The 14,790-nt window shown below is 35.0% G+C and overlaps 1 protein-coding gene across 1 annotated transcript; it reads left to right on the forward strand.

Annotated features, from left to right (window-relative positions):
- The first annotated feature begins 1,837 nt into the window (after positions 1–1,837).
- On the forward strand, positions 1,838–14,348 carry LOC139149015 (uncharacterized). The gene is made up of 11 exons (XM_070720506.1): positions 1,838–2,051; positions 3,299–3,333; positions 6,149–6,286; positions 7,570–7,620; positions 8,140–8,303; positions 8,860–8,974; positions 9,402–9,455; positions 10,502–10,722; positions 11,613–11,687; positions 12,136–12,241; positions 12,531–14,348. The coding sequence occupies exons 2-11, from the start codon at positions 3,309–3,311 to the stop codon at positions 12,581–12,583; spliced, it is 1,002 nt and encodes a 333-aa protein (XP_070576607.1). The 5' UTR covers positions 1,838–2,051; positions 3,299–3,308; the 3' UTR covers positions 12,584–14,348.
- The last annotated feature ends 442 nt before the right edge of the window (positions 14,349–14,790 follow it).

The raw sequence follows: 14,790 nt of genomic DNA on the forward strand, positions 1-14,790 counted from the left end.
CTAGACGTCCACTAACAGAATAAAAAAGATCTCATATGAAATCAATATCGAACTTTAATCCGATAACAGCGACAAATCTCTCCATCCATGAACAAAAGTAAAATTATATACGGCATAAAGTTCGCACAAACTCATTGTTAAAAAAATACTTTCCCTCCGGATCGTGTCAACCACAAGTACGGACCTGCCGACATAAACGTTACAGAATCGAATCCATTTCACATACGTAGATGGATAAAATGGTGTACCAAATCGAGTAAATCTTTGCAAGTACCAGTAAATAAAACCGCTACGCTAACCTAAAATGATTGCAGAATCTGCAGGGCTCCGAATACATGTATTATGGTGTACTTTGGTAAATCAACTTCAAATTAATGTACAATAAACAATAAACTTGAAATTCACCATCTTTGGCACATTGTGCAAGTAAGCTGTTTCAAGTAGTGGATCAATTTTATGTAGGATTTTCATAGCCTTCAAAGAAACGTACGACAACAATGCGTGCATGTACAACCTTGTTTAATTTTTAATCAAATATCAATATACTGTAGAATATTATATATATACGTCGACGTCACTTTCTCAAAACACAGTCACTAACGTTCGATGGAACATGGTCCATGGTCTTTTTTTATTCTGTTTCGCATGCGAGAGGCTAGTTTAAGAGATATTTCGACCGAGGGCACTCTTGGCCGGTCTCCCAAGATCTCATGTGCAAAGCATGTGCAAAATTTCCAGGCCAGAGAGAGAGAGAGAGAGAGAGAGAGAGAGAGAGAGAGAGAGAGAGAGAGAGAGAGAGAGAGAGAGGGGGGGGGGGGAGAGAAGACAAATCTGTTCAACGGGCCCGACCGGGGGGCCTGACCGGCCAAGAATCGATCCATATAAATTTAACACAAATTTATTTTTCCCCAAATCTTCACACATACAATACTGCCCATGTTTTTCACCACAGACAACAACAACAGTGCACCATAAAGGGCCACATTTAGGTTAAATTGCATTAATATTAAACCTGTATTTGTGCCACACTTCAGATGTACTTGATGTGATGAATATTGAGAAGTCATATACATAGCGTGTTGAATCCCTGTAAACCTTGCCTCAATACAGTGACAATCATTGATTTGTGTGACAGTGTATTTTAGAAAAGTAAGCTCAAGTAGGCCTAATGTGGACTTTACAAGATTCTGAAAAGTTTGAGAAAGCTTGATGGCAATTACGAATTATCAAAACACAAAATAAAAAATTAAAAGAAGTAAGGAATTTGATACCAACCTACCTACCCGAGTTTGAAACAATTAAACAAAAAATAATGTTCTATTTTTAGGCCAATAAGTGTAGTGTAGTAAAGAAAAAATCTTGATCGAGTCTGACAAAATATTATTCCTCGGATTTTTAATAAATTGTGCAGTAGCCTACTGAGAGGCGACAGCAAGAGAATACCACGTAAGTATAGACGTCGCCGTACTCTACATCTGATTTTAATCAGATTGGGTAATGCTAAATGTTAACAGGACTTTAATGTCTACAATAATTCATATCGGTGATTAGAATTTTCATACTGATTATGCAATTCTATAACAGACCTCAAACATAACTCTCATGACAACCGAATTGGCCAAGATCACGCCTTGCATTCTTCAGGTACATGCACCCAAATATATATCATCACAATTTCTTTATATTAATCATTTCCGATGATCAGAATTATGACTCTGATCATGCTTTTATATCCATCAGTGACCCATGATGGAATGACATTTGCTTCGTTGTTATTGCATAGTCACTGTGACATGACATGTCCTTTGCCTATCAGTGGCAGGTGTGACGTCACAGCATGTACACAGCCAGGTCACCGAACGCGAACCGAACTTTTGAAAAGCGTCCTTTCGGCACGGGACATGCAATGCAGATAGCCTGATCAGCTGACCTGACTAGAGACATACGGTTAGGATTGTCCGATTCGCAAGATGGCTCGTCCCTCCGCCTCCATATTTCGACGATGTCGAGGAGTTCAGGTTCTCGAAACAATTTCTCGACAATTGAGTACGGTGAGTTGGCTATGTACTGTACATTGAATCTTCCAATAACCAATAACTTCAGGCAATGATTCAGCGATTCTAGAAAAAAACAAATGAAAAATCTCAGCTCAGGGACGACGGGTCTCCCATACATCTTTTTCCAGCGACGAGACTTTATTATATTCGTGTTGGCAGTGCCGTAACTTCCAAAATGCAAGTGTTGAAGTATACTCTTCATGCCGCACGCCCATATTACATCCGAAATGTCCATCTAGAGTGGCACTGCATGCTACAACCTCTGTCTCGCGAATGCCGTAGGTTATCTCATATGCACCACATGCCACGCAAGACCCTCGTGCATACTACAGCATAGAGCATGGTACACTTCTTTAAGTTCATAAAGATAGCTGCAGGTTATGGTTAATAGTTACACAGTCCCTCCACAAGGGACTGTGATAGTTACAAGCACAGTTTTGCGGTACAGTTGCAGACGACGCCCCACACGTTGAAATCCGTAATCAGAAAAAAAACTCTGACGCTACTCGGCATCTTTCGAGTTCCAGGTCACGACATTTGAGTTGAACTATCTTTGTGCAAGATTGTGCATCTGGATAGCATACAGATGTGCTACCTACATGAATAGTGGGTGTAGCCCACGGGTGCATGGAGTTTCCAGTGTAGTATACATGTATACTACACTGTATCTATGTATACTACACTGGCAACTCCAGGCACCTGTGGTGACCATAGTCCCTCCATCATGTGATGGAGAAACTGTGGTGCACTGTGCAGTGAACACCAAAATGAAACCAATAAATTATAATTGTAGGAATGCACCATTAGAGGGAAGTCCAGACATGAATGGACATCCACATCTATAGCAACTTTAACCTTTGAAAGATCTAGGGATGGACCATTTCATTTGAGGGAGGGGTGATTAGAATGCGGACATATATGTGGACTTTGTTTTTACATATGTGAAGAATTTACATATTTTGTGAATACAATTAGGTCAGCATGCAAACACTTGTAATTTAATATTTGTCCACTTTCCAGTCAGGTTATTTTTTTAGAAGCTGGCAAATGTTTTTTTTCCAACCAAGTTTGTTCTGCTGACTTTGTTTTCCATTTTTGACAAATCCCTCTCCATGATAGTTAAATTCTTTATTTTGCAGTCAGTGGAGGTTAACCTAACTTGTTATAATGATTTGTTTCATATTTTGGTATACCTTTTCTTGAATCTTTTTCTCACATGTCTTCAACATTTTGTGTTTCAGGATCTCCGCAATGGCTTTGTCGGAATGGTTGGCAAGTATGTATTCCAGTATGCAAATAAAATAATCAGAATACATGGATTTTATGAGTCATTCACTCATTTTATGTATTTGTTATAAAACCAGTTACTGACCCAAACTCAAATATGCATCACACAATTTTGACTCACAAAAGTAATTTGGTGAATTCACCAAATAACAATGGATTTGTCGCTTTGGGTCAATCTTGACGGGTGCAGCTAGCTGGCACGGTACGCTTACCCATTCCGGAAACCTGGTACCACCACTATTTCGTGGTTCAAGATGACCCCATTGCCTTTGTCATTTTCGATATATTCCTTGGACCTGGTAAATTTCATAGTTACCTTGAATGATAATGATTATTGGACCTGATTTGATGTCTATTACAACTTCCTAAAAATGAGTTTCCATGCAGTGAAACATTATCTAGCCTCGTTATGGTCAAAATATAATTAAAAATTAAGAATGTTCATTCCTCATGCAATTTAAGGTCGTTGGAAAGGCTATTTTTGCACCAATTCTTTTCTCAGAGTTAATGTCAAGTTTCAAGTGTTAGAATCAAGATATTTAGTTCAAATTTTCAGGATAACTCTCTTAGTAAATATGTTGTCACTATTATTTGTAAGATTTGAACGGCAGGATTTGTGAATAAAATCTGTTTTTATGATTTTACATGGGTTTACATATCAAAAAATTATTAAAAATGCTTTCAAATTTCAAAATATGATTTTTCAAAAAGTACTTCAAATACAGGAAAATTGTGCCGTACAAATCTTATCTGTAGCCTTGTTAATAGGCTGTAAAAATTCCATGTCCATATCTCATTTCAAAGGTTGGATTAAATTCGTATATAATTATGTAGGAAAACTGTTATTCTGTCAAAAATGTGGAAAACAAGCCATATTTGCACCCCTCTTTTGAAGTCACAGAGCAGTCTTTTTGGTTAATCTCACTTTTGACACCTCTTTGACACTCAAAGAATCTAAAAATGCATTTACAATAGCAGTCACTCACTCTGAATGCAAGCACCGCCTTGTCAAACTTTCCTGAAAAACAGCAAATAATGACTTTCCCTTTTTAAACATTTTATTAAAAGCTAGGGGACCTCTACCATAGTTAATACACTAAGGACTCCCCAACTTCTTCTTATTTGGTCAGTTTTTCAGAAGTTTCAACAGGCTGTAACTCTGCAATGCCTTTGTGCCCAAATGTCTAGTTTTTTTTATTCCACAGAAAATGTTGACTACTTTTATATTTTAATAGTTTTGTTGAAGTTAATAACTGACGGTCTAGCCTTTCCAACCACCTTAAGGTAGCGGTAAAGGTTAGAGCGTCAGTTATAAACTTCAATAAAACTATTAAAACATGAAAGTAGTCAACATTCTCTGTGGAATAAAAAAATAGACATTTGGGGTCATAAGCATTGCAGAGTTATAGCCCATTGAAACTTCTGAAAAACTGACCAAATAAGAGGAAGTTGGGGAGTCCTTAGTGTATTAACTATGGTAGAGGTCCCCTAGCTTTTAAAAAAATGTTTGAAAAGGGACAGTCATTTTTACTGTTTTTTAGGAAAGTTTGACAAGGCAGTGCTTGCATTCAGAATGCGTGACTGCTATTATAAATGCATTTTTAGATTCTTTGAGTGTCAAGGAGGTGTCAAAAGTGAGATTAACCAAAAAGACTGCTCTTTGACTTCAAAAGAGGGGTGCAAATATGGCTTATTTTCAACAATTTTGACAGAATAACAGTTTTCCTACATAATTTTATACCAATTAAATCCAACCTTTGAAATGAGATATGGACATGGAATTTTTACAGCCTATTAACAAGGTTACAGATAAGATTTGTACGGCACAATTTTCCTGTATTTGAAGTACTTTTTGAAAAATCACATTTTGAAATTTGAAAGAATTTTTAATAATTTTTTGATATGTAAACCCATGTAAAATCATAAAAACAAACTTTATTTACAAATCCTGCCGTACAAATCTCACAATTAATAGTGTCAACATATTTACAACTAATTTGGTAATATTAATTTATTATTTAATTCAAATATGTAAAAAAATATGAAAAATTAAATTTTAATATTGATTGGTGTCATATTTCAAAATCATGGCTACAAATATACAATTTTTATATTCTTTGGAGAAAGTATTAACTAAGGGAGTTATCCTGAAAATCTGAACTAAATATCTTGATTCTAACACTTGAAACTTGACATTAACTCTGAGAAAAGAATTGGTGCAAAAATAGCCTTTACCGCTGCCTTAAATTATTACATGCCTTATATATTGAATGTTGCAGTCCCAATAGGACTTAATGGTAATTTGTTGATGATGTATTAGACCACATAGTCATCATTTCATCGGAAGTAAACTGCAGGAGCTGTTTTCATCTAGTTAACTTCCGGATCAAAAATTATCAAATTACATGTTTTATATAGAATTTAATCAGCAAATTATGCATAAAAAATCAATAAACTGCATTACAGTGATTTAAATATGTCAATGTGCTGTTTGATGATGATAATCAGTCTGTTTTTTAACACATTTTTATCCTTCACAGAAACAAAGTATACGATCATCATTTGCAAATAAACCAAAAAGTTTGGAGTAAAAACTTTGTAAAAATCATGCAATAAAAACATTATAGCTAAAACCAGGGAATATATAGCCTTGACAAATGGTTACCTGCCCTCGGACACATAGTTGCTTATTTTTGCTACTATGTATAATACTACATAAAGTGTTAACTGCTTGGAAGTCATACATTTATGTTTACTTGTATACTGTTGCTTACTTAATAATTAAATTCTCTTTGACAATCAAGGACTCCACTTAATAAAGCTTGAACAACTCAGCAAGATTACAGGCTGTACGATTGCTGCAAAGGCTGAGTTTGCCAATGGCGGTGGCTCTGTGAAAGACAGAGCTGCACTTTTTCTGATCAAAGACGCCATTAAAAAAGGTGAGTTCAATTTGTGAAATAAATCATGGTGGATGGAATGCAAGCAAAACTTTTGAAATCAGTTCCCCAAAGTTTTGAAATCTTTACTGGAAGTGAGATAATTTTATCTCCAGTGTTCTTATCGACAAAGTAAAAGACAGCAAATTATTTTAAGGTTTAAAAAGTTTTGTGATTTTCATACACTTTTTTCATGAAGTATTTTACAGTGGAAATAAAATTTCATAAAAGATATGCTAAGAATTTATTTTTCAGCCTCAGGTTTGGAAATCACTGAAATTTGCTACACTGTCAGCAAGGTGGAGCTTATCAAATAGTCTGATTTTCCAGCTGATTTTCCTCTGAAACTGCAAGTCTGATTGCTTTGAAATTTGATATGCAGTTCACTTGGGGTAACCTCACTTGAGTTTGTATAAATTGCAGTCAAATTTGCATATTTGTATTTTGGGGGCATTTTTTGCTGTTTTTAATAAAAAAATTCTTCTTCTCTGAAACCTCTAGTCCAATTGCTACGAAATTTAATATGCAGTTTACTTAGGGTGACTTCAGTCAGATTTGTTTAAATCGTGGTGAAATTTGCATATTTGTATTTTTTAAGGCAACTTTTGTCATTTTTTGTCAAAAATCTTAAAATCTTCTTCTAAACTACACGTTACATAGCTTTGATATTTGGTACATAGGTCCCTAGGGATGACCTATTTTAGATTTGTTCAAATTGTGCAGAAAAATGTCAGTTTGTATTTTTAAGACAATTTTTGTCATTTTTGGCCAAAAAATTTGTTTTACCAAAACCGCTTGTTTCACAGCTTTGATATTTAGTATACAGGTTCATAGGGATAAACAAAATTTGACATATTGAAATTATGATGAAATCTGTAATTTTGTATTTTGGGGGCAATTTTTGCCATTTTTGGTAATAAAAAAAATGATTCCCAAAAAACCACTTGTCTGATAGCTTTGGTTGGTATGTTGTTAGACATAATCTTAATTTGCTACGTTCAAATTATGATAACATCTTCAATTGTGTATTTTTGCAGCCATTTTTGCCATTTTTGGTCAGGCCACTAAAATGACCCATCAAAGATTTCCACCTTCTTCATCAACACGTGTCAAAAATAGTTATTCTCTATAGAATACAGCGAGAGCTATATCAGCCACTAGGTCCCTTGTTTTGTAATGCACTGTTGTATCGGTCATGAACGTTTTTGTGAAAACCACAGCGCAAAGGTTGACTCGTCTCTGTACACAAAGGGTCAAATGAGCAAACTGTTATCCTATATTGACAGGTCAATTGAAACCCGGAGGTACAGTAGTGGAAGGCACAGCTGGCAACACAGGTATGCATGGTTTCTGAGTTTTCAAGTCATTAGAACTCCATTGTCAGATATCTGACACCAAGTTTTGATATCAGCTAAGAGGCAGGTGTTATTTAGACAGTGAATAGCGTGCTTCAAATTGAATGGACAGCCATTGATGATGCATCAGTTCAAAGGTCATAGTTCAAATGAGCAAACTGAGCCAACAAGATTGGTATCAAGGTTGAGGTCACCTTGTCATCTGAAATGTAACAAACAAGTTGCTAAAGAATAATACACGTGTGTAGGTGCAGCTGTTTAAGGTTTCCATGAATATAGACAGTTTACTCCGTGTTTCAGCTTCATCTGCTAACAAATGTACAAATGCTTTTGGTAAAATTGTAAACCTGGTGTGAAATATTTGGTAAACCAGTTATTGATACTAGACGGTCATTTTAGTCACTACTATAGAAATGTAATACACATACTCTGATTAGGCTAATGTGACTGAAACCATCGTCATGGAAATAGCCTAATAATAACATATTGATCTAATTCCAGGTATAGGCTTGGCACACATATGCAATGCTATGGGTTTTAAATGTGTCATTTACATGCCAAACACACAGTCTAAAGAAAAGATTGACATGCTTCGAACACTGGGAGCTGACGTCAGACCTGTACCAGCTGTTCCCTTTACTGATCCAAACAATTACAATCACCAGGTAAAAAAATCATGCCTCATCATCTTCAGTGGTTTTAATCATCTATTGACATAGAATCAAGTAATCTTGACAGTTGTTTTGATGCTTGAAAACAAATAAATGCATTGTGTTTATGAAAAGACAATTTTGCTAAAACTTTTCACAGCGTGCATTCCATCTACTATAGACCTAATTGAAACGGATTGTGCTTTTTGGCCATGAGAAAAAATGCAATCTTTGGATAGACGATACTTGGTTTGATTCCTGGTTGAGCAAGATTCGCTAAATGCCATGCAATAGAGACGTCTATTCAAAATTTTATTTCTAATGAAGTGAACCCATGAACATAATAGAGTTGATAAATTATAACAAGTAGAGAATATGAGCCATACACTGTATTCGCTATCATTGTATGAATTTTCATTTCAAAATATTGTAAGGTACTTGATGTACCATCTTTATCCTTCTAATCCCAGTGAAATCTGTGAATAGAGTAGTACCAGAAGTTTCCAGAATGCAAAATGTAAGATTTCATCTTCATATCTTGATTGTCTTAGTTATTATGTCAACTTTCTAGGCAAGTAGATTTGCTGAAAGTACAGAAAATGCAGTGTGGATGAATCAGTTTGACAACACAGCCAACAGGCAGGCCCATATTGAAACAACGGGTCCAGAGATATGGCAACAAACAAGTAAGTTGTTCATTCCCATCATGCAGCTGTGCACTCGGCAGATTAAGGGACTATGGTGGATTAGGCCTCAATCTTCATTCTAGTTGGTATTAAACTCTACCCATATTTTGAAATCTACAAAGCCAATACTGTATTTAGAAAAATAATCATGATGTTTGGATACACATGGTGGGTCTATCTTATTTGTTAGGATTATTAATAAGGCATGATGTCAACAGTTTTGTGGAGATGATGTAAAGAAAAATCATTTTTACATTTAACAGAATTTTGGCATAAAGTGACAGTATGCTGTAATAAACAGACAAAGAACAGACAAAAGCAAGAGATACAACATGTAGTAATTAATAATGTTATTGTAAATTCCTAGTTATTTTCACCTGACTGTCATCTCACAATTTCTACATATCTTTGCCGTCTATGTTTACAGATGGAAAAGTTGACGCTGTGACTTTTGGCACTGGCACTGGTGGAACTTTAGCAGGTCAGTCTTATCAAACATCTAAACTCTCTCTATTCACCCCTATTTCACTGTATATAGGTCCAACAACTCTATTGAAAACAATGGGGACATACCACAGTATAGTTGTGATGGGGTGAAGTTGAAACTTCCTTTTGTGGCCACACTGGGATCAATGTCAATATCATTGTATCACCAGTTGATTGTTTGGGTTGATATCTTTTCTGGTCAAGTGAACTAAATTAGCGGCATTATTTTATGTCAGCAATGTTTTGCTGTGTCTAATAGTCCAATCATGATGGGTTTGTCTGCTGTTACCAGTAAATATGAAACTTCTTATTTAGTTCCTATTGAGTTTTGTTTCCTTTTTATTATGTCTCAGGATTGTCCTATTCAACTTTGTTCTCACAGTGATTATATAAATAATTTTATTTTCCTGTGATGTTCTTCTAATTGCTAGTTTAAAAATCTTTCTATAAACTATTAGTGTGTTTATCTCATTGCTAGCCATATTTGGTTTGCAAATGTCTAGAGATGATCGTATTTCACTGTATTGACAAAAACATATTCAACTCATAATCACTTTAAGTATAATTTTTAGGGTCTTCTTTTTTCAGCCAATAAACCCCCAAAGAACCATTACTGTTTGTATTAACACTAGGTTTCAAAGGATTCTCATCAGTTGTAGCCAACTCTTTGTAGTATTATCTATGAATCCTACAAAACCAGGATAAATCCAATGTTATTAAATAGTAGTTTCTCAGTGTTATTTTGTATAAACTATTGCAGTTAAGTAGCATCAGTGAACTTGATCATTTGTCAAACCATGTTTCTTACCATAATCCAATTTTCTTCCTGTGTCAGTGTCTTCCATTTACAAAGCTTTTGGATTTCCATTGTTTTGTAGCTATCATTCAACGGTCCCTTTCTTTGATTTACTTCAGTTATTCTGTTGCTTTCGTGTAACTGAACATACCTTTTGTACTGTACTTTTTAACAAACCAAAAGCCATTAATATTTCATTTTCAACAGTATAACATTGCTATCTACGGTAATTTTTTGAAACCTAGGTGTTTCAACATATCTGAAAGAGAAGAACCCCAAAATCCAAGCATTCCTGGCAGACCCTGAGGGCAGTGTTCTTTACAACTACATAAAACACGGCAAGTTGGAACGGAGAGGTGATGGGTCAATCACAGAAGGTATCGGTCAAGGTCGGGTCACAGAAAATCTTAAAGGAGCACCAATAGATGATGCTCTACCAATAACAGACAAAGAAGCTGTAGAATGGGTAGGGATGGTTTTCTTGACTTCATTCATATCACACGCTACAAGTAATAGCAAAGTACCATCAATATTTTAGACACTTCCCCAAGGTACCACTGTTGGTATAATACCGGTACATGTCATATGTTAGGCAACTAGTTCAAAGATCTGAACTGACTGAACAGTAAAAGATGACCTCCCTGATACCGTGAGACTGATGAGAAATTGATTCACTGGATTAAAGATTTTATAGAAAACAAACTTTGAAGTATATTCACCAGATTAAAATCTTTAGTTAAGTATAAGTGCTTTTATCAAATCTGACAATCACATCCCATCTCAGGGCAGTCTCACAACTCTACAACAACCAAAAGATATATATGTGATAGTATATTTGACTCAGTTTGGAGCCAGGATATGATACGGCTTTTCTACTGTGAAAAAATGGTTGAAATGTATGATGAATAAGAAAACAATTCGGCAATTTAAGAGTATTGTTTTGATCTTGAAGGCTAAACATGAAATGTTTGAATAATTTAGTAAAGGGAGGTGTGGCTATTGTCCAAAATTCTGGCTACCCAGTGAAGAGTGATTTTTTGTGTGAATATTTTGTAATACAATAAAACAGTAACAGTATATTCTATAGCTGTCTTTGTTTGTTGGTGATACATATTGTGCACTGAATTATAAATTACTGATTTTACTGTCTGCTTTGAGGAATGTTTTGTGAAGTACAGGTAATTACAGTGATACCATCTTATAAACTTTTATAGGCCTATGTATGCAAGATTTAGGCAGGTTAATCCAAAAATAATCATTGCTTTCAATCCTATAGGAACAGACCACTTGTACTGTAGCTATTGCACACAAATTGTAATTAGTTTTGCTTATTTGTTGCTGTTGTATGTTTCCTAGACTTTTCGGTTACTACATGAAGAAGGATTTTTTGTGGGTGCATCATCTGGTTTGAATGTCGCTGCAGCTCTCAGGGTAAGACATATTTGACATTTAAAATATCTACACAGTATGCTTATAGCATTCTGCAGATTGTCAGCTTTAAAATCATTAATTGCCAACCTGCATGTGCATGACAGTCAGTTTTGCGGGATCACATGTATGGATGTGAAGACTAACTCCCTTTGCAATGCGAATATATAGGATGTATTTGTTTGTGTGTTACTGGTATTATTGTGTGTGTGTCTGTGTGTTTCTGTGTGAGAGAGAGAGAGAGAGAGAGAGAGAGAGAGAGAGAGAGACGGATGGAGACATACACAAACAGTGACAGAGACAGACAGAAACAGAGAGAGAGAGAGAGAGAGAGAGAGAGAGAGAGAGAGAGAGAGAGAGAGAGAGAGAGAGTGTGTGTGTGTGTGTGTGTGTGTGTGTGTGTGTTATGAATCAATAATTATAAATTTGTGTTATCCTACTTTTACACTAGGTGGCAAAGTTGATGGGGCCTGGTCACACAATTGTCACATGCCTGTGTGATACTGGCCAGAGATACTATGCTAAATTATTTAGCAGAAAATTTTTGCAACAGAAGGGTGAGTTATATCTTTAGCGTTATAATGCCTGATTTTAGAGATAGAGATATCAGTGATTTCAAATAAAATGCAGCTTGACATTGTTTGTATGTAATTGTAGAAAGAGAGAATTCAACTCAACGCCAATGATGATTGATATTCAGTATGTGTGTAAATTAATTTTTAGATATTTAGCGAATACAGAAATAATTTTCATGATTGTAAGTACAAACCTTCGTAAAAAGATTTTGGATTTTACTGTAACTCAAATATTTAAAAAAAAATTATTTCCTTGTTTTGTTCTCAATAGGTTTACTTGAATCAGTACCAGAGCCATACAGATTAGCTCTCCATGATGATTGAGATCTGTACACTTAGATGTCAGCCAAAACAGGACTTTCCATCACCAATGTAATTTTTGAAATTATAACTGAAATAACAAAAATCACAAACGATGAAAATCAAGATACAGCTGTATTTCTGCAACTGTGTGACACCCAGAACTTTTCAAGATAAAATACATTTGTAATCATACAGCGGACACAATTTTCTGTAAAGATTGTTTACAATTACTTCAAAACTTACTATATTTTGTCAACTCTGAGACTCAGAAACATATCATTACTCTTGAAATATTGTGCATTACTGTAAAGAGACAGTAGCTGTAATGTTTTATATTATTTCATCATTTCTGTTCTCACAAAAACAAAGTACATGTTTTTCTTTTTCTCCTGAAATATGTTAGATACAAAAGTACCAGTAGTTGCCTTGCCAACAATGTTTTGTGTACAATATGCAAAATTGTTGACAATTCTATTCTGGATTGAAATTCAGATGTCAAGGATATCATCGGATTTTTAAGCAACAAAGCACACCCAGCGACGGTATACCACGAGATTTGACCAGTTCACAGCATATATGCACGAGCGATAGCAAGTACATATATGAAGTGAACTTGTCAAAATCGAGTGGTATACCATCGCTGGGTGTGATTTATTGCTATTATATCATAACAGTACATTGAAATTCTGGCATGGAACGTCAAAAATGGAATTTTTGCTCAAGCTGACAGCTTGTGCCTAAGCAAGCCATGGTATATCGCCAGTATACCACAATTCTTTTCGCATCTCGACCAATCAGATCGCGGTATTTACGCCTTCAATATACTGGTATGATATAATATGGGTATATACATACAGCCTCATGGCAAGATTATCATAGGGCATTTCACAATCGCATTGGAAGAAGAACAAATTGTATTTTCCATAGAGAACAAAAGCAATGGAAAAGACATCAAAACTTAACAGCTACTTACATGCCTATGTAATATGTTTCATAATTGAAAACATGTTTTGATAAAGTTTATTTCTAGATAACAAATTTAGGATGCTTTTGCATTCATAAATGCCGAGAAATGCAATACAACCTCATTCCTATTCCTCAATCTGATACGTAACTCATTTGTCGTAATGTTTTGGTCTGTGTTAATTTTTATGGTGCTGTTGTATAGGAAATTAGGGTGAATGAGTTATGGAGGATATTTTCATCACTAAGGAGATTATGTCAAAGACTATGTAAACATTCAGCAAAGTGATTTTATTGATATCTGCCATTGAAATATTTCAGCTGCCATGGGATGTAATTCTCAATGTTGCATCTTCAAGACAGACCTCTTTGTATTCAGATGATTGCTGAGAACAAGGTCAAGAAATAAATTTTTTTTCCAATACAGTATTCTCTCCAAGATTTCAAAAGAGGTTATTATGAAATCTTCCCTCCAATCTTGACGGTAACTTTATGTGATATGGTTACCACAATTGGTTTATATAAGATGTGATGACACAAAAGAATTAAAAAATACACGTGCCATATTTTTGTCAAATGATAACTCTCCAATGGAATAAAGTTATAAGAAGTCTTTTGTAAATACAACAATCAAAGTGCCTTTAATCTGTTTTTGTAAATGTAGAATGAGTGAAGACCAAAAGATGACTCTGATCATAATATTTTAGACTTGTACAATCACAGATGATATGGATTGGAAAAAAATGATTCTAGTGTGTTAGTTTAACAAATTATTTGTCTTCCAATGGATCAAAATTTAAAAATAAAATGGTCAAAATTCAAATATATGAGTATTTTTGGTTCATTTTGAAGTGCTGATTGTGAATGAATGCCTTAATTTCCCTATTTCTTTATTTCCCTTAATACATTTCTAAACAGCTGTTATATGTTAAAAAACCTGACAAACTGAGGATTCAACATCACTTGTTTGTTGAATGTGTTGAAACACAGTTCCTCCTTCCAAAACAAAATCCAGCCATTTCTCTAAATTTCTTATTCAGATTGTCACAGTGAAGACTGAACTTCACTGTTTAAAACGCCTTTAATTTTATCTGTGATCATGTGAGGACTTAGACTGAAAGATTCATCGCCTGAGAATGCTCCCTAAGCTCCCCTCCTTAAAGAGTGGAGAGCGTAGGGAGCGTCCTCGAGTGACGGATCTTTCAGTCTAGAGAGGACTATTATATTAGCTCTTAGCGGAATACAGGTATTATATACAGCGCCTC

The sequence above is a fragment of the Ptychodera flava genome, chromosome 14 (genome assembly GCF_041260155.1).
Source record: "Ptychodera flava strain L36383 chromosome 14, AS_Pfla_20210202, whole genome shotgun sequence".
Lineage (NCBI taxonomy): Eukaryota > Metazoa > Hemichordata > Enteropneusta > Ptychoderidae > Ptychodera > Ptychodera flava.

Bases quoted from the DNA above. Each gene is read 5' to 3' on its own strand.
- LOC139149015 (XM_070720506.1), top strand. From the start codon at position 3,309: ATGGCTTTGTCGGAATGGTTGGCAA. The intron at 8,975-9,401 runs GTAAGTTGTTCA...CTATGTTTACAG, and splicing joins AGAGATATGGCAACAAACAA to ATGGAAAAGTTGACGCTGTG. The intron at 12,242-12,530 runs GTGAGTTATATC...TGTTCTCAATAG, and splicing joins AAAATTTTTGCAACAGAAGG to GTTTACTTGAATCAGTACCA.